The sequence below is a fragment of the Malurus melanocephalus genome, unplaced genomic scaffold (genome assembly GCF_030028575.1).
Source record: "Malurus melanocephalus ecotype Western Australia unplaced genomic scaffold, MMel_1.1 scaffold_506, whole genome shotgun sequence".
NCBI lineage: Eukaryota > Metazoa > Chordata > Aves > Passeriformes > Maluridae > Malurus > Malurus melanocephalus.
Window position 1 is genome coordinate 132,396 of NW_026623738.1, and position 25,348 is coordinate 157,743.

The 25,348-nt window shown below is 38.6% G+C and overlaps 1 protein-coding gene across 4 annotated transcripts in view; it reads left to right on the forward strand.

Moving 5' to 3' along the window:
• Positions 1-5,152: 5,152 nt before the first annotated feature.
• The window catches only part of DOCK8 (dedicator of cytokinesis 8), an 84,104-nt gene continuing 63,908 nt past the window's right edge, over positions 5,153-25,348 (forward strand). For 2 of the 4 annotated variants that reach the window (XM_057381349.1, XM_057381350.1), the window contains exons 1-3: positions 5,153-5,399; positions 20,138-20,240; positions 24,289-24,464. In XM_057381349.1, coding sequence (XP_057237332.1) covers positions 5,347-5,399; positions 20,138-20,240; positions 24,289-24,464 — 332 coding nt within the window. In that variant the 5' untranslated portion in view covers positions 5,153-5,346. Of the gene's footprint in view, positions 5,400-20,137; positions 20,241-21,476; positions 21,553-24,288; positions 24,465-25,348 lie in introns of those variants that run through there. The other 2 variants (XM_057381352.1, XM_057381351.1) reach the window with 2 other exon arrangements.

Consider the following 25,348-nt stretch of genomic DNA (forward strand, 5'->3'; position numbering starts at 1 on the left):
TCGGTGACGTCATCGTATGACGTAACGCGGCGCCACGCCTCGGCCCCAGCGACACCTCCCCCGCGCGGGGTTCCGCGCAGGCGCAGTACGGAGAGCGGAGCGGGGCGGGCTCAATGATGGGAATGCGGGTGCACGGAGTCCCGGGGAATGGAGCCGTGGTGGGGTATCCGCTCCAAACCCCGTGCTCAAGCCGACACAACCTACAGCAAAGGCATGGGATTCTGTCCGGACGGTTCTGTGAATGCCTCCAGTGCGGGAGACTCCACAGCCTCTCTGGACGGTGCATTCCAGTGCACGGTCATCTGCTCAACAAAGTTCYTCCTCACGGTCAGGTGAACTTCTGTGCGTCAGTTGCTGCCATTRCCTCTTGTCCTATTGCCTGGCACTACTGAGAGGAGCCTGGCTCCACTCTCAGACATGCTCCCTTCAGACACTGATAGACATTGATGAGGCCCTCTCTTCCAGAGGCTGAACAGGCCCAGCTCCCTCAGCCTTCCTCATAAGAGAGATGCTCTTCTTTAGTCACCTCTCTTGCTGTCTGTTAAACCTGTTCCAGGAGCTCCGTGTCCCTCATGTCCTGAGGAGCCCAGAACCAGATGCAACACTCCAGATGTGCCTCACCAGGGCTGAGAGAGGGGCAGGATCCCCTCCCTCCACCTGCTGGAATGCTCTTCCTAATGAACACCATTGGCCTTCTTGGCCGTAAGGACACACTGCTGGCTCGTGAACAGCTTGCTGTCCATCAGCACCCTCATGTCCTTCTCCACAGATCTGCTGTCCAGCAGATTGGCCCCAAGCCTGGTCAGACACACCAGGAGCACTGAAGGAGCCTCAATGTAATTAACAAACCCATTGCAGGGTGCATGTGTCATCATCTATCTATAATCAGAAATAATCAACAATGTGAATGTTGGCTTTCTCTGCTCTCCAYTAGGGAACACGAGGGGACACATACACACATAAGACATTCCTAAGGTTAATTTTAACAGTGTTGTGTATTCCCCAGCTTTTTGTGGGCCATGGATTTAGCCAATGTGTAGCACATTTCTTCATGCCAGAATGTGTAAATGTAACAGCATTGACAGGGCACAGGGAAGAGCTTGGCCTGATGCTGATACATGCAAACACCCAAAACCAAGGTGGGGTTCTCTGCTCTCAGMATACGGTCCAATAGCACAGTCAGTACGACTGTGGTCAAATATGCTGGACTTCATCTTGTTTATACTTCTATTGGCTTGTATGGTAATAAATGTACTTGGTATTTATCTTTGACTCTTCCTATACTTGTGTTGGTTAAAGTATTTAATACTGATAATATTTGATTATATGCCATTCTAAATAGTTGGCTTCTGCTTTAGTTACTCTAATTATAATAAGCATGTGAAAGTCTGGTTTAAGAAATAATAAAATCATTTATTTAAACCATTTATTCAGCTTGTCTTTGGAGATACAGCCATATTTACTCTAACAGAAATACCTACAATACACAGGCTATTGATGTCTAGAGTTTTAGAACCAATGCATAATAAAAGGCATCTTTCTGCATTCTTTTTTCAGCCACTCAGGTCATCCCCTTGTATGATGCATCCTTTTGTAAACGAAAAATCACATCAGGTTTTCAAAGCTGTATCTGCTAGAACCCTGCCTGATGGCAGATGTTTTTGCTGTCCTGGGACTGCACAGCTTTATATATTTCTGTTATTAAGGGATTAATTTAAAAAAATTAAAAMATTTTCTTTGCAAGAAGGCTATGGGTAAAAGACAAATAAGTCAGAAAGGCATTGGGAATGAGCAGTTTTGCATTGCAAATAGAAGGTGCAAGTTGTCTTTTAAAATGAGATTATTTGTAATACTGAAATTTCAGTTACATGCCACTGAGACACCTGGTATTGGGAAAGAAACATCACTAAGCTGATGTCGTTGTTCTTAAAGTGATTCTGCTTTTCATCAGCTCACAAAACACTGCTCATTATTTTTCCTCTTGAACAAAATTACCTAAACTAAATACTATGGTTTCTGTGTTTTCTTTTGGTTTCTTTAAAGTTTATATTCAAATACTGCATTTTTGCTGCAGATGTTAGCTTTCCTTTGATTTCTGCTGAAGCATGTAATAAAGCCTACTTTGTAAAGATAGATGCATGTTTTAGTGTGGTTGGCAGCTAAATGTGCATAGCAAGCTTCAATCTGTGGCACAGTTAAGTGTTTTATTCTAAGATCTTTGTAGACAAGACATACAACATCAGAAAGCAGTAAAGGGTTGATGGGTACCAGGAAGTTGTTTTTCATTATTAATTTAGTTGGCTGCACTTGAAATAACTTAAGTCCCTTCCCAAATAATGAAGATCTCAGTGCAAGCAAAGCCATTTGCTTCAGCCTGATATGAATGAGGGAATGAAGTGTTAAAGGCTTTAGAGGAGAACTGGGGGGAAAGGCTGTAACAGGAAAATACGGTCATTGCAACTTGCTGATTCCTGATACAGTACCAAGAGGAGCATGATCTGATCAAAGCAGCAGAAGGAAATCATTGGCATTTCAATATAACATGGAATATGAGTCTTACCGCATAATAGCCCTSTGAAAAGGAGATTCCTGTATGGTACTACTAGTCAGTATAGTACAATGCAGTTCAGCATCTCAGAGAAAGGAACTGCAARTTCATACAATGATACCAGTTAACCTGCAAAACAATGTGGAAAGAGATACTAAATACAATTTTGTGATCTCAAAATATAAACTAGTGAGCAGATGCATGACTTCAGTYAGCATGATTTGCTCACTCCCAGAGTACATTTACTTCTTTGTTGTCTATTACATGTTTAACTTGTCCTATATAAATTTTTTTCTATTTTCTTATCTTCTTATCTTCTTTCTTATCTTATTCTTTCTTATTGACAGTTTCTCCTGACATTTTTTACTTTGAAGAATGCAGATTATTCACATCATTTAAGAGAAGAAAGACCTTACTTCAGCAAGTGCACCTGCTCTTTAATACTGCTACTTTTTATGGTATAAAAAATAAAATTTTAAACCTAGGAGTGACTTTAATTTCTTAAAGGGAGGCTCACTATTTCATTGCCAATATATTTAAAACATTAATAGGAATAATGGAAAACTACACTTATTTTTCTGATACTTAGCCTACTAAATTTCATATAACTTTTTTTCTTTAAAACCGTTTTGACTAAATTACTTAGATTTTACTGGATACAGCTGAGATCTGTGCAAGCAAAAACACTGAACTGGATGGTATGTCAGCTTCCTTTGAGGAAAGAGTGTTAAGTTGTACTGGCTACATGACACTCTTCTAKTCAGTGATGTGATAGGAAGGTGGAMTATGAGCAATCAAGGAAGATCCCATTTCATGCCACATGAGCTATTAAAATGAAGCTTGGGCTCTTTTTTATAGCTTCAATTAAAAATTAGGTAGTGTCTTGCCAGAGCCAGTATTTATTACATTCAGAAGTTTTTCTTGTCACCAATACACATGTCAGACCACAGCTACATATCAGTGATTTGTAACTAAGTGGTATTTAATTTCAAGTTACATTTAGGTAAGTGGCCTTAGTTTTATCTTGGTGACGTAAAGACAGGATGGGTGTGGTGGGTAGGTTCTATGCAATAAAGTGTCATATTTATTCTCCCCAAAGCAAATATTTATTAGGTAGCAACATCCTATAAATAGCAGATTTAAGTAATTTCCTTCATAGATTTCTCTGAACTATTTCAGGTCTTGTTCTGCTGTAGGTCCTCGTGGGTTTTGTCAAAAACTATATCCATACTTGTTTTCATTTTCAACTTCTTTTATTTACCTCTGGGATTTTTTTCTTAAATCTTTTCTTCAGCCTCTCTACATTTCCCTAAGGGCCCTGAGCCAGAGGTACTAAGGTTAATATTCGTATTTGAGACCACACACACTTAACAGTACTCTGAAGAATGGCGAATCCTACAGAGATGAAGGTAAGTGTTAGAAGAATGATTTTAGGCCTTCACTATTTGATAGTCTTCTGTTCCTTGCCTCATATCCTGCTGTTTTCCCCTAGATACCCTCTAGATACTAGGAGAGATTAAGTTATGACTGCCTTCCAGTAAGTGAATCCTAATGTTGCCATGAAAGCACAGATTTAATAAAAACAAGACAACCTAGAATTAAATTGCCTCAACTATCTCAGAATTCATCGGCAGAAACCATGTTTGGCTTCTGTTTCCCCTTTCAGATGAAGGCTGAGTTCTCCTTATCTGCAGCAGTCAAAACTGCATCAAGGCAGAAAGAAAAACACCCATTAGGAAACAGCATTTTGTAACTTAATAAAAAATGGCCTTTTTAAAAAGCTGAGCAGTAAGTGCTGGTGAATAGAACAGCAGTGAGGCCTGCCAAGCTGAGCTGGTACATGTGAGTTTTTCTTATACACACAGTTTGCATGCAAGAGAAACAAATCCGACAATTCCTGTGTATTTGCAAAACATTGTCCTAGGTAAAGAGCTGACRTATTTACGTCTCATGCCTTGCTGTCCCTACCTTCCCGAACAACTTCCCTGTGCCAGAGAGGCCGRAGGAAGGTCCCTGATCATCTCTGATGCCTGAAGGGCAGTGGGTGTGGCTGTGCCCCGCTCGGAGCACCCCTGCTCAGACCTGCCTGCTCCCCTGGCAGGACAGGGTGGATGCTCGGCACCCGGGGCCGCTCCGCCTATTGCGGTGCGCAGCTGTACCCTCTGCTTCCTCGCCCACCTCCGCAGAGCAACGCTTGACCCCCGGCGGGTGTGTGTATGTGTGTGTGTGGGGTGTGTGTGGGGTGTGGTGGGGCGGAGGCAGAGATGTCTGACACCCGAACTGCGGTTTCCAAAAGAAAAAGAGTTGTGAGGGATGCGCAAGAATTCCCGCAATTGTGCGCGTTCAGATGTAAACGGTGCCTTCCCTTCTGGTCCATGCACTTGCCTTCCCAGCTGCTTCCCTCCAAAATGCCCACGGGCGGCTYGGGGTTCGCCTCTGTAAAGGAGGGAGGGGAAGTTGCTGCTCTGCCCCGGTGCCCGTGGGCGCCCTGGCCGCGGCGGGCAGGCGGCGGAAGCCCTGTGAACACGCGGGACGCCGGGCTGGGTGGTGCCAGCGGYGGGGCAGACGCGGCAGGGTGAGCAGCCTGCTGTGCACCAGGGCAGATCCCTCCCACTCCAGCCAATTTCGGTGAGGAAGGTGAAATGCGGAAGTTACCACCCAGAACTGTCAACGGTTCGTCGGGTTTTTAGCCCGGAGCATGCAATTAAGAAAAATAAATTAATTAAATAAAGCCGTCCTTCGTGCGTACAGCCAGACTCGGTCCTCGTCGGCAGCCGACACCCCGGCTGCTCGCCTGTATGGCGACGTTACCTGCCGCAGACAGGAGGGCGTTCGCCCTGAAAATCAACAGGTAAGCGGCTTTCCTCATACCCGGCAACCATCCCTCGCCAGTCTTAGCCCGGCCAAGGCAAACAGCCGGGCGGCGGGAGCAGGGGCGGGACGGCTCCTCCCCTGGAGACCCCCGGAGCGGAGCGGAGAGCCATCTGACAGCTCCAGATAGCTGGACTAGCCAGCCTTCGACGGGCAATCATCCAGAGACCCGCTGCAGTTGTGCAGTATGGTTTGCTCTAATGAAGGGTACTCGGACGAAGCCGGCTGTCTGTCCGTGTGCTCCGGCAGGGASGTGACGTCCACCTCAGGAGTTTGTTCCCCGTCTGCTCTGTCCGAATAAGTTCCGAGTTCTTTGGAGGGGTCGCTCACTGGCAACGGAGGGGGTGGGAGGGGGGGAGGCTTGAGGTTTCTCTTCACAAGAAATATCAAAATTACCGGATCCCCCTAAATCAGTACTCCTGGGAAATGAGGAGTTTATGTAGGTCATCAATACGGCAATGACATACATCTCTGGGATTTTTTTTTCATTCCTTCATCTATAAAAAGGAAAAATCCCCCAATGGCTGAAACTATGTCTACGTCCCACATTCCCATCCTAAACCACATAAATCAGAATTCAGCTGTTGGAACACCACACTCTTGAGGCAAAATGTGCTGTCTTATGGACTTTGGTGTCTTTTCCCAAGGAAGTGCTGACTCTCAGTTGGTCTGTGCTCTGTACTGGCAGTAAGAAACCAAGACAATTATTTTCATATTGTTAGGTTAAAGGAGAAAACAAGCCTCCTTTTCAAGAGTCTTGTCATCTGAGACAAAAACTTTGTTTTCAGGGTGTTGATGTAAGTACCAGGTACCTGAGTTTGCTAACACATTATAAGAACAAATAGCATAATGGTAATATAAACTGAGGGTAAGTCTCTGTGCCAGAGAAAAACGTATGCAGAGAAACTCCACCTCCTCAACAAGGAATACATGGGGTTTGCAGTGAGGGAGGATAAAATTAGCTCCTCTGTGATGTGCCTTTCTCATGGCAGATTATGCATCAGAGTACCTTTCTGTATCCTTTGGGAATATATATTAAATTTATGATGGAATATTCACAAGAGTGAGACATCATATTTGGAAGCCATCAGATGAGCAGCTCATGAGAGCATCATGTCACAATTCCTGGTTATTTGGGGACTTGCTTGAACAGAAATCATAACTAGCTGATATTTACAGGGTTTGAGCTATTTTCTTTCCTTCTATTTTTAGGGTCAGCTTTCTGGCAGCTCTCCCTAGCTGTGGTGATGGTCACTGTTCATCTCTGTGATTAAGGCCTTACAAAGTAATGGAGACATAATGATTAGTTCAAGTTCATTTCATGAAGGTTCACAAAAGTTTTACTAGTAAGAATTGTGAAATCAAATTGCTGTTACATTTTTTTAAATTTCTTTTTCTTTTTAATCAATAGTGAAATATTCTGTGTTTTTCATAGCAAGTTAAATGTTGAAATTTATTTTATTCGGAATATGATTCTGACTTAACAGTGTGCCTTTTTATTTTGGGAGTATGGATATTCTCTTTTATACAGTATAATAGATATTTTCTAGAAGGGTATTTTGTCCCCCTTTCTTTAAAAGAAGCAGGATGTTTTTACATYACTCCAGTGCACTTGGTTCTGCTGACAGAAGAGTGATGCATCTTGCAAAAAGCATTTTTAATGTTGTGTTTTGGATTTTTTTAAGTAATTTTCAGTGTGTTAGCTTTCTTGACGGTAAGGCTTATTTACAGCTGTAACATTTTTTTCTTCATAGTTCCTGACTTTACTGCTTCAAAATGCAATTTGTAGTGAAAGTTGGACATCAGTGCCAAGGCATCATTTACAGAAGTTAGYATGTTACCGGTGTAATTACTTTACATTCGCTACAAATTTACATGGAAAACTCAGCACTTTTTTTCCTCCCTCTTTGTCCTCTTTGTGTGAGTTCATGAGCACTGGAGTTGCAGATGGTTCAGGAATAGCTGTTAAATGACAAGCAACACTTCTGTTTAGAGCTAGGTCAAACTTTAAAAACGGGCCTTCAAATGCCTTCAAATGCCTTCAAATGCCTTCAAACTTGTGAGTGCAACTGCCCACGTAACCATGTTTTCCTATCACTTTATTCTTCTTTCCACCCATCTGGTGTCTGTTGCCCCAACCTGTTGCTTCCTGCCTTTTTTTAATCCTGCAAAGACTTGCACATATGTTTTTAATGCATGTATGTGAGTAGTTCCTTCTGTTTTAATATGATAGGTTTTATGAATAATGATGTTCGTTTCATATGCAGAAGTGAAGAAACAAGTTTTTAGTGTCCCTCAAGTCAGACAGCTGGAAGCCAGTATGGGACACAAAAAGCCAGATTGTCMTTGCTGAGTTTAGTTCAAGATAGTAATTAGAAGATATCCAGATTGTGCAATGTGCGTCTACTTACTTCAATCACAGTATTCATACCCAGGAATCAAGGAAGTTAAAAAATAATTTTGTAAACCACTGAGGAAAAAGCAACTCACCATTGCTAGAAGAGTGGGCTCTAAGATGTACCAGTTGAGCAATGTAAGTTTGAGCAATCTGAAAAGCTGAATTTTAATCAGTTTGTCTCAGCAGTTAGAATAAACAAAACAGAAGATATTCTCTATTTTTATTATTTTAGTTTATCCAGTGCAATTTACTGTCTTACTTTTCACACAGGTCTTGTAGAAGTAGTTATTTGTTTTGACTTCAAGTGAAGAAAATTGTGCTCTAAGCACCTAGCTGAGGCCCTGGTCACCAATGCCATACATTTGAAACAATTCCACAACACAAATTGCAAAACAGAAAGTTATCAAGAATCGCAATGCAGGTCTGTAACATATCACTTAACTTTCAGCCATATAACTTGTCATTAAAAACCCTCCCAACAGCATACTCAACTGCCTCTACAGGCWTCTGTTGTCTGAATTTCACAAGTGTTGTATAAGAAATTTTCAACATTGGTTTCTGTAATTTCATTTCCTTGTCCCTGAAATTGCCCAGTTGTGAAACAAAGTTTGCTTTTCCTGTTCTAGTTTTAAGACATGAACTCAAGGAGAAGTTTACATGCATAGACTTATTTTAAAAAGAACAACAAACCCACACCATCAATAATAAAGGAGCCATTTAGCTAAAGATTTCAAAATTTTAAAAGCCTACATTAATTAGTCATACAAAATTCTCAAATTGTGCCAGTAATTCCATTTTACATTAATGATGACTATGCATTTAAATTACTTTTACCTAAATGAAAAGGCCAATTTAAATATTATATCGTCCAGTTTCAGGTCTGAAGATTTACATGAATTTACCATTAATGACTAGGKCTGTTATGGAGGAGTCAAGTGCAGTGCAAAAATTGTCTTAGTGGCAGTACAGACCATTTCCTATATACTCTAATAGTAGACTTATGTTCAGGGCAATCCCTCTATGGGCCTGAGGCCACCATCTTTTGACTGAATTTCAATAAAAGCCTTGTTATATGGATATAATAACATGTTAATTACTTAAAAACATTGAGACTCCATTGTATTTTCATTATATTTTCTTCTCAGCCTCTAAATATATGAAATAAGCTGCAGAAAGAACCTCAGTCTTTTGTATGCACAATATATTTACGTAGTAAATATAAAAATTTCATTTACACATGAATACAAATGTGGAGTAATAGTGGTACACAGAATATTAAATGTAGCAGATAAAAGAGAAAAATTAAGGTGTGTTTAATATGTTAGGTATAGCAATGGTAAGTAACAATCTATAGTAAAAAAGCATTTTTCTAGGACTTASAGAAAAATAGATGAGATTTATTTTTTTAAATCTTTTGGAGAATTGCATGGGATATACATGTTGAGTTTTCATCTTATCTCTCTTTAGTTCAGGCTGTTTTCTCCTTGCTTGTTGTAACACCATTGTCTTGGTGTCTTCTGCATTTGTATTCAGCATAAGGAATACATTGTACGTGCTCTAAAGGAGGTGAAGAGGAGGGAGAGAAGAGGGTGCTCCGCTATTTCAGATGCCACTCTTAAAGAGCAGTCCACACTTCAGCCTCTSTACATAGGTGCTTTACCTTCCACCTACCTGCTATTCTAAATCAAGAATCCCTCCCAGTTTAAGGGAGCAGGAAAGATAAGGACTTGATCCTGTGGTTTCATCCCTGTTGTATCAGTTACGAAGGTTCACAGCACGTGAACAACTAAATAACCATTGAAAGTCTCTGATGGCTCTTTCCCTACATATACTGACTGACCTGTCTCTCATCTTTTGGGACATTTTTACAGATACTCCTCCACTCCAAGGGAGAGATGTAAATTGTGGGAATAATGATCTTCTAAATCTACCACTAAGCCAAGAATATTAAAGGATTACAATATATTGTAAATTGGAAATGCCTCTAAAGTTAATGGTGGTAACTTCCTAATGCCTGTGAAGTTATCTTTTTGTCTGCTCTTAAGGAAGTTAATTTGCCTTTTCTAGGGTGTTTCCAGTGAGCAATCAAATTTAGATGAAATCTATGTCAGTGCAGTACTTCTAGAAATGTTTTACAACCACATTTGAGCAAACCACAAACTTGTGCAGTATACTCTTTGGCTGGTCACTGTGTATAATTCAAACTAGTATCAGCTGATTTGCATTTCACATTCTGGTACTGGTAATTATTGCATTTAAGATCAGCTGTATCAAAGCCTGTCTGCATCCACACAGCCTGTTGAATGGTACCTGGGAGTAAGCCTTGTTGTAGACTRTATGTGCTAGAGTGTGTCTGCAGGCCATAAGATAGACAACTGCATGAAAGGAGAAACATAGCTACGTTTTTTATTATGGACTAGACTTGGATTCCAAGCAGTCATGTTTTATTCAAGCACAAAAATAATAAAAAAACCCAAGCAATGTGCAAAGTCATGTTTGTCTGTCCAAAGCTTTATGCATGTCCTTAATTTGTTTCTAATTCTGATGGGGAACTGCATGAATATTTCTTCCTTCTCTAGCAGAAGTGGATTGTAAATCAATTACAGGAGTAAGCTGAAGAGGAAAGCAACACCATRTGTCTAGATTGTGCCATACGGTATTACTTCTATATTGTTTTTAGAGATTCCTGTAAGTATCACCTAATTTTTCAAAGGCAAGATTATTCAGGATGATGCTCTTAACTACATTTGGCATCCAAGTGTCCATCACAAAGACCAAAAGACCTTTCCTCTGGCATACTCTGTGAAAGATTGCGACATTTCGTGCCTAAAATACATCTAACTTTTAGGAAGTAGAAACGAAAGAGCAAGAAAATGCCCTCTTAACTACTTTTTAGTGGGTACTGGTGCCTTTGGTTATTTACAGTGACTTTGTTTTTATTGATTACCTTTCTGCAGTAGTCTGCCTGCCATACAATCAAGGTGATAGTAGCCAGTTAAGTAGGAGGCTGATGACAGAGGCCCAGCCAGCCATATCTCTGTGCAAAATTAGAAGTGGAGGAAAGATAGGCTTAGTAATACTAAGTGTACACTTTTATCAGCTGGTTGGCAGCTGTRGAAACAGTCTCTTTAGAGAACGGTTGGTCGTGTGAGCAGAATATTGTTGTTACAGTTGAGACAGATGTTATAGACAGCTGGGAAGCTCTCTAACTGCATACTGAATAACTCAAATAGTGTTCAAAATGTAACCATCTATTTTCTATTACATTTCTTTTAAGAATGGTATTATGCAGTGATTGTTTATCTGTGCAATCACTGAACACAGTTCTAATAATTCCTGTTACATGGTTAGAGTAGTGGGATTTTTGCTTTTTCTCTGGAAGATGGTTGCTGAGCTCGAAATAGATTTTAGGCTCTGAGCAGAAAAGCTCAGAAAAGCATTTCTAAATCATTTTTTAAGACCTTATAACCCTCCAGACTTCAGACATCTTTGTTGCATGGTTAAGTCTYGGCTGCAATTTACGATGAGCTTTTTTTTCGTAGAATGAAGGAAATCCTAAGCTTACCAAAGGAAAATGTAGATACAAATAAGACACATTTTTATGTCCACCAGGTCCTGTATATAAATATTTCTTATTCATTGYTCCAAATGGTTTTACTTTCAAATATGAAGTGAAAGCCAGCAAGAAAGAAACATTTAATGTTGTATTTTATACTGTCTACCATTTTGGGGTTTTGTGGCCATTAAAAGTTACAGTTCATATGCACAAACCTGTGTTGTTGTCCTTTTTTTCTATTCTGATTTGACTTTTTTTTAGTTTGATTTGAGAAATCCATACAAGACTATATTGTTAACTGTGGCAGTAGGAAGAAGGGTTGTCTGTGAACATGCTTATCTGAGAACACAATTACACTAAACGTTTCCCATCATAAATAGAGTTACAGAAAAATAATCAACTGGTGGGCCAAGTTCATAACAAAAAGCCCATAATACCTTTCCTCATGAGTKTTAGAATATAGAATTACACTTGCACTTGATGAATCACAAGTTTTCTGAGCTTTGGTACTACGGAGATCTTTTATAAGGAGTCAGCACACCTGGCTTCAATATTAGAGTTTTCCCTGAAGTCAAGGAAATGGCATTAAGAAAGAGCATATGTTATTTCAATTGTCATGTGATTTGAGCTTTACAACAATAATAGTATCAAGACCTTACGTTTAGAACATTGAGTAAGATTTAGCATATCTCCAAGCATGAAATTTTCCAGATAAATCTTTAGGTGAAATTGAGTTTGTAATTTACAATATAAAATCATCCAAATATGTTTGTGAGAGTGTGTGTAATRATGAAATTTGTACATGTAAAGATAACCAGCAGATTGGAAAATATATTATTTTTAACAATACTTGTCAATATATGCCAAATTYTGTGAACATTCTTATTTTTAAGAGTGAGCAAAAGATCCAGCTTCTAAAAGTATCTTAGATACTGCTTTGGCTTCCACTGAAGTTGAATCAAAATTCCCTGTTCTAGAAATAGCAGTACCTCTCCATGTGCTTGAAATTGGGCCAATTTTTTTTCAGGGATATGTCCTAGTAAATGATCCTACTTTTTCGAGTTCAACATAGCTCTGAAGAAAAAAAACTGTTGTTCTAAGAAGTGACTGGGAAAAAAAAAATCCATGATTTTCCCATGCCAGAAAAGTCACACTGAAGCTCCACAAATCTTAGGAAATGAGGGGCCAAAATATTAACACAAATTATTTTTCCACTTCTGTCTCATTTGCCTTATCTYCTCCTTTTGCTTTTCGTGTACGCAGTATTAAAGACCCTTTTGTGAATATATGAATTGATTTGAAGTTGACAGCCACATTTTTTCCAGTGGATAAAAACTTCACCTTGACCTTGATAAAAAAAAGATAAAAACAACCCTATAGGAGCAAAAATAATTTCCTTTGAATAACAARTACATGGTCTTTATTTTAATATTATATATTATTGTTATTAATGTCTGACTTTTTCCACTTAGTATCCATAATTGTTTCTTGGTAAAAAAGTCAAAACAAAGCAAAAGAACTGTTAAACTTGGTACATACAGGTTTTRCAAAATTATCACTATTACTGTGGCATTTTCTTAGTGGAGCCTTTGGAAACTCAGATGGAGAATGAGCTGGAGTGGAAATCTTACACTTATTTCATAATCACTCTGTTGTGATGGAACACACAGTGGAACAGTGCAGACAAGACAAAAAACTAAGAGTAAACTAACATTATTCTATTACTTTCAAACCACAGTATAAAGGAAGGATGGCACATACAATCATTAATGGTTTTGAGATTATCAATATCACTGTTATTGTAGAGAATCTATGTCTTTGGAAGACTTTTAATGAAAACCAAAAAAAAAAGAAAGGAAAAAAAAAAAAGGAGCGAGGCCCTAACCATAACGTTTTGCAATGGAATATAACCTGTATGGTCTTCTGGACACTTTAGGGGCACATTTGTTATAAAGCATTTCTTCAGACGTCTCAACTGAAGAAAAAGCAATGAGGCACTAATGTGAACTTTAGTACTTCAAGCAGAGAGTGTTCTGAGCCAAAGACAGAAAATTGTCCTTAGAGAGATTGAGGTTAATCCATTCAGAATGAMAGACTTGTGTATATGTTGCTGTGTGATGATAGATTTTAAGGCTACAGAGACAACAGAAGAATTCTGTATTTTCACATGTATTTATCTTCTGTTAGCATCATTAATTAGCATCATATGAGATATTAATTGCAAATTTTCTATTGCATATATAAACTACCTACCATGATCAGTCTAAGYCTATAATAGGATGACACATGAGACTGATTTGTACTCCCTGCTTTCCAGGAGGTACCAGTAAACTATAATATAAAACATAATWACTAAGACCACTTTCATTGCAAGAGCCAAACAGTGAATAATGCATATACACTGTCTTCTCAAATGTTATATCGTCGCTATTACATATTATCCATACAGTGATTAAAAAGTGCATAAAACATTGTTCATCAGGACTAAATCATAGTATTTGGTTTCCTTGCAAGGCCAGGATTAGAAAATCAATTTTTATCTGTGCTCATGTCTCTTCCCGAGGGAGAAACAGCAAAACAGAAAGCCAGAGAAAAATCTTCACTGAATAAATATCAAACATGACCTGGGACAAAAATAAAAATTGAGCTCTTGCCCATTTTACTTTGTAACAAGCTGACAGCATAATGAAGTCAACAATTTCCTCTTCTAGATTTTTTACTTTGTTCCCACACCATCCCTTGTAAGAAGATTGTTGTTAAATTTCAACTGTCTTGAATAGGATCTTTATTSCTTTAGCTGATATAGAGTCTTAATGTGGTAGACCCCAAAGTGGGTGTGTGCCAGAGGGTGTACAGCCTCCCCGAGCCAACAAGGAAACAGCAGCAGTTCAGATCGACCACTGCTGTAAACAGTGACTAACAAAGTAGAGCTCTGGTGCCTTAAGGACTAATTAGAAACTTAGAAGAAAAACAGGCAGTTCCACTGGCAGTAAGAAAAGGAGATCTAAGCGAGATTCCCATATTTGCTAGTTAAAGATCTGGATCATTGCCCAAAACTTTCTGTGTGTTTGTGTGTGGGAGTGAAGGAGAGCGGTAGGTAATTGTTATATTTTTCTCTTCTAGAACTTTTTAGTTGCTTGTTTTCAGTTGTAACTAGAGAAGATCCATCTTAGGCTCAGAAAAGAACAAAAGCTGGTTGTGAATTTTCTCTGCCAGTATCAGATGAAAGGGATTACTCCTCAGAGTAATGAAGACTGAATATTTTACCTGTTAAGTAAAAGTTTCTACATTTGTTTTATGATTCTGCCATCTGTGTACATTTAAATGTGAATTTTCTCTGTCTTTGGGGATAGTTCTTGGAGTCTCTTTTTATNTTTGGGGATAGTTCTTGGAGTCTCTTTTTATGTGTTTTTTTTTTTTTTTCATCATTCCTTACTATCTAATTGTGTATGCAGCTCTTGCAGAAGATAACTCACTGTTCCTCAGTCTGCTGGAAGGGATTGTAAGGTTGTTAAGGATTACTCTTTCTGCCTCCTTTCTAACAGTAAGTAACTTTGGAGAACTTAATTCAGTAGGCATGTGACACATACTTCTAAAATTAGGCTTTTTCTCATGAAGTTTCTGATTTTCAGTTAATAAGTGATCTTTAAAACTCTTTCTCTTTTATTTTTAAATTGTTGTTTTCTGTTAAATTTTCATATTCTGTACATACTAACAAATACCCATTGTGCRTACTTTTAATTGACATATTTCAAAGACCTATATCATTGAGCAGAACTTACAATGAAACTACAGAGCCAGCCTTATGCATTATAAGCATTCATGTAATTTTAATTATAAAACTAGCAGTGTTCAACTACTGATCTAACTTACGTTAGAGGGAGAAAATAAATGGCTGTTTCATCTTCCTTTCTGGACTTCATCTGGGCCCAGCCAATAATTTAAATCTCCAAGCTCCCGATCCTTCAAGGAGCTCTTCCCTGAGAACCATTCCAGAATTTAACCTACAGGATGATTTTAATTTTAAGAAACCTGCAGGTGTAGTCTGTAACTCTTGTTACACTGTTTTAATATATTATGCAAACTGTAGGCTTTGCATTGGAGAGTATTTGTGAAATGCAGACTGTCTCAACTGTTTGTTAGCAATTGCTGGAGGTTTATGTCTACCTCTGGGACAGGCACTGATGAAATTCAGATTGAGCAGCACCAGTTTTGGGTTTGGGTTTTATTTTGGCTGGTTATTTGGCTACTCTCCAGTTCTATCTGGGTGGATCAGGGCATCTGGTGAGGTCCAGTGTTTTCAAGAATTGCACCAGGGAAGTATGTCATCATCATTCAGGGGCCAGGACATCACAGTGTGGAACAATGAGTTCCAATTCGTGTAATGTTGCTCCAACACTGTGGTTCAGCCAAGGACCTCAAATCCAGAAAATCCTTAGGTTGTTGTCATCTGCCATCTCCCTACAGATTTTCAGTATCTTCCTATATGCCATTTAGAATGCTTAAAATTGAGCGCTTACAAACTGTGAATTRAGCAGTGATCTCTGTAGAATCTACACCTCTTTATTTTCCATTAGTGAAAAGGAACAGCCATCCAGTCAATTCCTTATCCACTGAGTAGTCTAYGCATCAGAGCCATGGCTCTCCAACTTGGAGATAAACTATTACGTGGGACAGTGTCAAAGGCCTTGCAGAAACCTAGGTATGTGACATCRGTGGGTCTTTCGTTTTTCATCATTGCAGACATTCCATCATACGAGGCCACCAGGCTGGTCAAGCCCAATTTGTCCTTAGTAATGCTGTGCTGGCTGCCTTGGATCAGCTCCTTGTCTTGCATGTGGCCTTGACATTGCTTGCGTGAGGATCYCCCATGATCTTCCCAGGCACAGAGGGGAGGTTCACTAGTTTGTGGTTGCCCCTGTGGTCTTTTCTCCCCTTTTTAAAAATGAGAGCAGTGTTTTCCTTTTTTCAGTCAGCTGTGGTTTCCCCTAACCATCATGATTTTACAAATATAATGGAGAATGGTTTTGCCACAACATTGATGGGTTTCCTCAGGATACTTTTAGTGTCCTGCTGCTGTTGCAGTGGGAGCTTCTTTCCTAATAGCTTACTAGAGCTTTCTTGCTTCAATTTAAGCACATTACTTCATTTTCATTCTATGGAGATGCTCACCATTTTCTTTACATATTGCTATCTTTCACATAGTCAAGGACAACTGCAGTCTCCTGTCAAGTGGTTTTGTGACAGATCTGKTTTTTTCTGTCTTTCCTCCTGGGTCATTCTTCCCAAAAATTTTAGCCTTCTCACTGCTGTCTTTTGAAGCCTTTTGAATTTKATTGCCTGTTACTCTGTGGTGTTATAAGAGCATACATCAGTCTAAGCATGTCTCATTGGCTTAAATTAACAGAAATACTGCTTTTTCCTCACTTCTGGCATTTTATTGCAAAGTGTCCCAGTATACTCTGTTAGTGACTCTTCTGTGACATGGCTATTTCTTTTGACAGTTGATTTCACTTACTCGTTTTTTTGCAGCTGATTTTTTCTTTTCCTTAGTTTAGTGATTTACATTCATTTTTATTGAATCAAGCTGTGCTRATTTCACACTGTTTCTAAAAAACTCACAATTCCTCCTAGGTTGATGTGATCCCCAGATTTTAGTCCTCTGTTTCCTGTATCGTCCATGTTATAAAATAAAGAATGGCCTGGAACTAGGTTGAGAAAAAATTAACCTGCTTCTCACAGTAAAATTTCTTTGCAATCTTCTTTTGAACTATTGATGACTATGCCTTGAATATACTTTTGGAACCAGCTGTAATGATTCCATCTAGCCAGTCTCTGCTTTGCTTATAGGAATGTCATGAGGGACAGTGTCAAGAGCCTCGCTAAGCCAGTTAAACTACCACAGAAAAGCATTAGAATTGGTTTTATGTGACTGCCCTTGGATAAATCCATACTGGCTGTTTATCATCTCCTAATAATATACCAATAATTGCAAAACCTTTTGGACCAGAATTTACTGCAATCCACATTTGCTAGTTGCCCACCCCGCTCTTCATCATCAGACTATGAATAAACAGGCAGGTCTAAGGTGAYGCACATTTTAATGTTACATGCAATTTCATGGTCCCCTTGCTTCAATTGAATGGAAATCACAGGATTTTTTCTCAGATTTTTCAGTGGCTGCTTTGCATTCATCCTTAACCACTTGCCTTCTTTCCTTGTTTTTTAGCACATAGACCATTGTTGCAGATAAGGATGACTATAAAGCTCTCCTCAGAATCTGACAGACTCATTGTATAGACAAGGAGATTAAAAGTATAGCCAGACACAGATGGACTGCAGCCTCCATGAAAGCTTAAGACATGACATGCTCTAAATGAATGTGAATTAATGTTTTTCTGAAGGTGTACTAACAGTGCTCAAAGCAGATGTTTGATCAGAAAACAGGCATATCATAGACTACAGCCATGCTGGCTTTATCAAAGAGCCATCTAGAAGGACCTCTGTTTCCACCTTAGTTCTCAAGTTTTCAAAAGTTTCCATGCTGATCTCTGACTGTTACATCCACCTTTTCTCCATGTTGGTGTGGTTAACTTGTGCTTTTGGTTTAGTGTCATTTAGCAGCTGTGACTTTCCTTTATCTAATCCTAATAGAGCTACACAATAATTTCTGAGTTGCTTCAAACAAATTTTGCTTTCTTCTGTCAATTCTTACTGTACTTTCTTTCTTCAGTCATAGCAAAACTACAAAGTCAGTCAATGGAACAATTCTTATGTGCAAGTCACCATTACTGATTACAAGGTTTGTCATCCACTGGACTGATTTAGTTTACAGGTAGTGTCTGTTGGTGAGACACTGGAACTGATGTCAGTGCACTTGAGAACTGTATTTGCYCTCCATTAGCTGAGTTTGCCCAGGCTTTTAACAGGCAGCAAATTTGGCTCCTCATCTATATGTGTGCTTCCTCTTTCACACTGAAAATTCATATAATTTCCTCTTTAAAGTGTCTGATAACCCCATATTGGATATAAGTTAGAGATATATCATTGTTTAGAGCAGCAACTTCTGCACTAGACTGCAACACAGTTTGTACATACATTAAGCCAACATCTGCTGGTACTTCCCGTATTTCCATCAGTAACAGATACTTCTACACAGATAGAAACTGATTCCATTTGCAATAAAATAATAATTTTGAATAATTTGAATTTTGTACCTGCATCATTATTTGCAGTGAGAAACTGAGTAACAATAACCCTCATATACAAACATATTTTATTTTTAAAATGGGTCGAAGATAATCTAAGCAATGCACATACTTCATTACTTTTCCCTACATGGCTTCTTGCTTATGTAATCATTGAATAACCTTTAAAATATCTAATTTCTGATTTTTTGAATACTACTGATGAGTAGGAAATTCTCTTCCAAATGGATCTCTTTATTTTCTCTGTAACTTTCTTTGTTCTGTCTGCAGTTGCTGCTGCCTTCAGATTGGAACAATGTCACACTCACACCAGGCATGGCCTTTTAACCTAAAAGMAACTACTCTCATTTATGTGTTTATTATTTTTCTTAATCAGACTTAATACCTCTGATAGCTGCAATACTTTCAGTGAGCTGCCTGTGTCTTAACATGAATAGAAATATATTAAGTGAAATTTAGGGTTTTGTCATGTTTGTTAAGAAAAGCAGTAGTAAGTGCCACAGAATAGGTATGGTAGTCATAGGAAATGAGAGGCCACAGAGGAGAGAAGGTGCAGAACAAACAGGCAAAACTGTCCATGATATCTTGTAATTCTAAGATGCCTATTAATACTTGCTGGAGTTGAAAAGAGTCTCATATGGAAGGGAGTGTCTTCTTACCTCCATATTTTCCTGTGTCCCATTTGACTGCCCTGCTGGGCTGTAGGCTATTTTTATTTGGAATCTGAATAGCTGCATCTTGTTTTGAAAGTCTTGTCCTGAGCACTCATGTGTTCAAAATATGGTGTAGATGTTTTGTTACCATTTTATGGCTGATTATTCTTTAACTGGTTATTCTAAATCATACTAAATATTAATTGATTCTTTTCCTTGAAAAATGACCAAGCTACTCTGATTGCTGTATTTTCAGACTGGGCACATTATTATCACCCTGGAATTTCTCAAGAATTCAGTACTGGGCTCTTTCTGCTTCCATGGAAATCAGTTAATTGGCATTTAAGAAGGTTTTTCTTTTTCTCAAATAATTCCGCTGATACGGTATAGGCTGATTTTTAATTCCTTCTTTGGTTTGTCTTGGGCTTTTCACATCAAACTGCATTATTGGCATAAGTCTGGGCTTATGCTGTTCCATGAGCAGTCCCATTTATTTTTTATCCCTTGATCGATTAAAATACTTGCTTAGGTGATGTTAAYTTTTTCCCTCTGCTTTATTATCCTGTATTTTTGCTTTGCAGAAGTGAATCTGCAAGTATTGCTATGAAGGTTGCAGTCACACTTCACTTAAGGGCAAGGTTATTCTTCCTTGCATAGCCTTCCCAATTGTGAGGGCTGCAATATAATGATGAAAATCTGTTGGAAGAGTGACAGAATCTAAATTATATAGGACCGCAAATGTTTTATGAGATTTGCCTCAACTATAAACTGAGAGGAGTCTAGACCAATATCAAAATRCATTTCTAAACACTGGGACAGGAGACTAAATTGGCTAAACTTTGGCATTTGGAATTTGTACAAGGAAAATTGTAATTATAAGGATTTTTCTCTTCTTAATTAAAGGCACTCCTCTGCAGAAATAAGAAAGCAGTTTACACTTCAACCTGGCTTTGCACAGTTCTGCCAACGAAGCTTAAGTACTCCTGGCTTTTCTACACTTCAGCTGGTAAGTTCTGGTGTTTATCTTCTTTACACAGGTTTGGCATCTCCATTGCTTAATGGTTTTAGGGTAAATTRAATTATCTTCTCAAGTTGTCTTGCTTTCTACTGGTTTCTACCAGAAACTGTTAAAAATGCTCCCTGGTGAGCTGAGGAAATAATGCTTTTTAGAAACTTAAGAACATTCCTTGGAGCCTGGTATAGACAGTGCCTCTGCATATTACTTAAAAATCAGAGTTAATTAGTAAGTGTTGGAGTATATTACATTCTTTCCCTGATGGAAACTTCAAGTAAATACTTTGTGTGCTGGTTCTTTTTCTTCCCCCAGTTTTATATACTGAGCATGACCCCATGTGGTCTGAAATATCCTCTGGTCATCTGGGGTCACCTGTCCTGGCTGTGTCTGCTCCTGGCTTCTCGTGCATCCCCTGTCTCCTGGGTGGTGGGGCAGTGTGAGAAGCAGAAAAGGCCTTAGCTCTTTGTAAGCACTACTCAGCAATATGAAAACATTGTTGTATTATCAACACTGTTTCCAGCACAAATTCAAAACATAGCCCCATAATATTTACTATGAAGAAAACAGCTGCATCCCTGTCCAAACCAGCACAGATCAACGAACCAAAAGAAAAAAAAAAAAAAAAGGTAGAGGCTCAACAAGCTTGACTTAATACACAATTTCCAGAGCTTGCAGCAGGGACTGTTTTTAGTGCTGTAGAGTTTGCTTGTTAAGTGAGAAATGCCTAAGTATGTCCCGATTGGCATAGGTATAATTGAGTCAACTGTTGTGTGTCTCCGAATCATTTTCAGCTTTCCAAGTGTAATCATGCTCTGAAGAAGTCACATCATATGATAATGCCTTTGTGACAAAGGGAAAAAATGTCACATCTTTTTACTGCCTTTCAGCAGGACAGGAATGCCACAAACATACTATGCCATGAATKAAATTGATTGCAATTTTGGCACTTTCCCTCTCCCTACCCTTTTAATTTTTAATTCTTTTTGTGAGACCTGATAAGTAGAAGCAGGAAGAGTCTTTGTGCACCAGTGATTGTGAAAAATGTAGAACACTAGATGCAAGCGGTTGCTTTTCCTGTGTCAGGGCCTCCTGCCACTACTCACTTCCTTAATCAGAAGCGCTGTGGTTTAACTTGTTCCTTGTGGTTACTCAGCCTGATGAGGCCAGGTCCCTTCTTCTGCACGCAGACAACCGCTTGTTCTACCATAAACTTGGTAACGCTCATTTACCAAGTATTACGCCGTAGCTGCCATTTTGTGTGCTGTCACAAACTACATGCCTCTAATTCATCATCCTTAAAAAGGTATGTTTGCAGTAATGATTTGTGGCATTTTCTRTAGAAAGTTGTTTTGCACATTTTTATCATGTGCGAAAAAGAGTGCTGGCTTCTTACTTAAATCATTATCTTTGTTTTCTTYGAAAAGTTGCACCAGTTGTTAGGGACACCATTACCCTCCACCTGCATTTACTTTTACAGTATTTTTTTTACAGTACCTTTTCTACAGTATCTTTTTGTGTCTAATTTGCAATAGTCAAAAGTGTATATTTCTTGTGATTAWAGGTTATTGTTAATACAAACTAGAAAAAGAAGACACAGTGAAATGCAACGGATTTGACTTGTCAGTATGGAGAAGTGACTTCTGAAAGGAAGTGCAATGCTTAATCAAAAATTAGATTGCATTAAGCAAAATAATTTTATGTGCAAAATATTACATCTTCAGCAACTGAAAAGATGTATACCTTTGTATACTTCAATCTCTGTTTTAATTTAATTTTCTGTGAATTACTTTTTTAGTAGATTTAAATATATGTTATATACATTTATATTTATATATGTATTATTTATTACATCCTTCATATATATTTAGATATACAAATCTGTATATAGACATATTTACATATCTGCACACTAACATGCATTATTTTATCCACTAGCAGTACAGTAAGTGAGCCTCAAGGGTATTATGTTAGTAATTAATAAAAAAAATAACAAAGTTTATTCACAGCTATTGATCTGGCATGTTCAGCACTACACTAGGTGCAAACCAGACGTAGTGCTTAAACTATCTTAACTTATATATTTTTGATAATTCAGTCCATGCCTTAAATGTACAGACAGAGGGGTGAGCTCTAAGACGATATTTATGCAGAAACCAATATAGTTTCCCTCTAAAAGGGGAACCAGGGGTAGGGGGTGGTATTTGGTTGTGTTCAAAGGTCTCTACTACATTATTTGCAGGAGTAGTTACCACATCTGGGGTTTTTTCAGACGTTTAGATTGGTTTGCTTCTCCAGGATGTTTCCAGCACATTTCTTCTAAATATACTTCATTTTCYGCAAGATATTTCTGGATTTTTGTTCTACAAAAACCTTATATTTCCAGAATGCTAAAAAGGTTCCAAAGCTTGTATTTCACAACTAATCATTTTTAACGCATCTCCTTATCTGCTGTGACTGACTTGGCTCATACTGTGAGCCATTTTAGTCCAGATTTACTGGAGCTTTGCCACGACTGAGCCCCTTTGTATGTTTCCTAAACTGAGAAATTTGCCACTGTTGAGTCCCTTTGCATACTTCAAAAACTGCAAAATTTCTCAATGTCTGTTGAGCTAAAATCCTGATGTTGTAGATATAACAGTGATATGCAGTGGTGTCATTTTTGCTCAGGTGAAATTCTGGTCGACTTCCATGAGAGCCTTGCACGACCAGGACTCAGTGTTAATGAGGGAAGATTTGCTGATTTTGACCCACAGATTTTTTTCTGTGTGGAAGAACACTGGGGCGTAAGGAGGATAGCTTGGGAGCACATTGGTTGAGACAATAGGTAGAGCAACATTGAAATAAAGGCATGTTGATAGCAGGGACATGGGGTGCCCTTTTTCCCCACAGCACATCAGCAGTGTCACAGAGGAATTTTTTGCTGGCGGCTTCAGAGAACAGCCTTATGAAAGGTGTSTGGGCTAATCAGTGCAATTTACAGACGAGGATGACTTAATAGCTGGCTTGATAGTTGTTCCAGTGCTAGTATTCTAATGCAAATAATTTTCTTCACTCTTTCTGTGATTAACCTTTCTGGAACTCACAGATCATAAACTATAGGTTTTCTAAAGTTGTAGTTTTCAGAGCTATTTTTCACTTGTCAAGAAAATCGTTGATAAGAGAATCTAGTCTCTCTACTTAACTGGAAGATATACAGGATATTTTTATTRGCTACATAGCAAGTAAAATTATTTTCAGTTTTATCTATACATAGATACATACACTTTTAATGTATGAAGTGGCATTTATTTGCATGTAGAACATCTCTGGGTACCAAATCAAACAAGAGTTTCTGCCTCTGTTTTTGACACTAAACAGATRGAAGCAGACAGCTTAATAGCATGCATGCATTGTAGAGCTTGTACTTGTTTAAATTAGTTCTGATCAGACCTTCTGTTTAAGAATGGCTGATTAAATGTAACAAGTTACAACTAGTGTCTATTGAAGTGCAATGCCATGTACTGTGGAAATTGGGAATATGTAAGACTTGCAGTAATTACTTTAGTAGTTCCATGTAATCTTTTGCATAGGTATTGTACAAACGCTTGACAAATACGGTAAATTAAGGACTCAAATACTATATAAACTATTAACATACAGAGGTGAAAAATAGTAATTGCTTTTGATTTTGACTACATTGCCCTCAACTTTGTTTGCAGTTGAAAGCACGGAGCATTTCTAGTGTCTTTCAGGCACAACACCTCAAATGAGTGCATCCTCACAGGGCTTATAGTTGGTCCTTAGCTCTGCAGCTTGAAGTACTTCCAAGATTTGGTCTTGTTTTTTCTGGTGTGTTTTGTCTGCTATCTCCTGYCCATCAGCACTGCCATTTTGATCACCTCTCTTATATCCTTTCTTGTTTCTAGATTAGAAGGTTAGAWTTTTTTCCAGTGTGTAGCAAATCATGGGACAATTACAATAATTAAATAAATAAGCCTAAATTACACTAYCAAGAAGAAGCTTCTGTTGCTAAAATGAATGCCTCTTTATTTCTCACCAGCCTTCCTTTTATGATGCAGTAGACCCAGTAGATTTTGAAGGCTTCCTGATGACGCAGCTGAACAACTTGGACTCAGAGCTAGCAGAAGAACTTGGGGACTTTCCTGAAGATGATCTTGATGTTGTCTTTACACCCAAAGAGTGCAGGACTTTGCAACCTTCTATGCCAGAAGATGGGTAAGGAGAGTTTCTGTCCCTCTGAAATGTTGCAGGTTTAAAAAWAGTTTTGAAGACGTTGATCCAAACCCCCTACTCTGCCACCCATTCAGCCATTACACAGTTGCTGAACTTCAAATGTTTGAACTTTGCCACTGATTCTGTTAGGCCTGTTTGCACACTAAAAATTATGCAAGTGTTTACACAACTTCCTAAGCTTGTTGGTAGTGGCAGAAGTGAGGTAGATGTAGACCAGGAAGAAATGGAAAGAAGGGCAGGAGGATAGCATGAAAAACAATTTTTGCAGCTGTGATGCCAGAGAGGAAAGTTGATTCGGATCATGTAACAAGCACAGTACTCATGTATGGGGTTTTTTTTTTTTTTTTTTTTTTTTTTTTTTTTTTTTCCTTTTTGCCAGCTGTGTGTTACATGATCAGATCAGTAAGATTCTCTTTCTCAGTACCTGTCTTGTTTAAACAGGAGGAAACAGTTGATAGTTCACCAGGTTTGGGGAGGGGGCTAAGTGTTAATTTCTAGTGTAGAAGTCACCTGTGGTTTCAGTCTGATGTTGATGAAATAATTACACTTTTCAACAGCTTAAATTACATAGGTTGCATGTRCTGACACTGGTGCTCAGTGGTCCTGCAAATATTTAAGCTGCTTTGAAAAACAGGCACACTATGAGCAAAATATTTTTTCAGAATGAGAAAATYCATCAGTAGGTTTTCTGATGTGGTTTAAGAGAGTCTATGTATTGTGTACAAAATACTCTTCAAGGACTGTTTCWCTGTAAATGGTACCTTTAAGTGGAACCCCAAAGGCCTGTTGAGTTTTGCAAGCAGTAAAAATGAGATAAATGTGAATTCAGCACCAGTTAGACCCAAACTGCTATGCCTGCACAGATG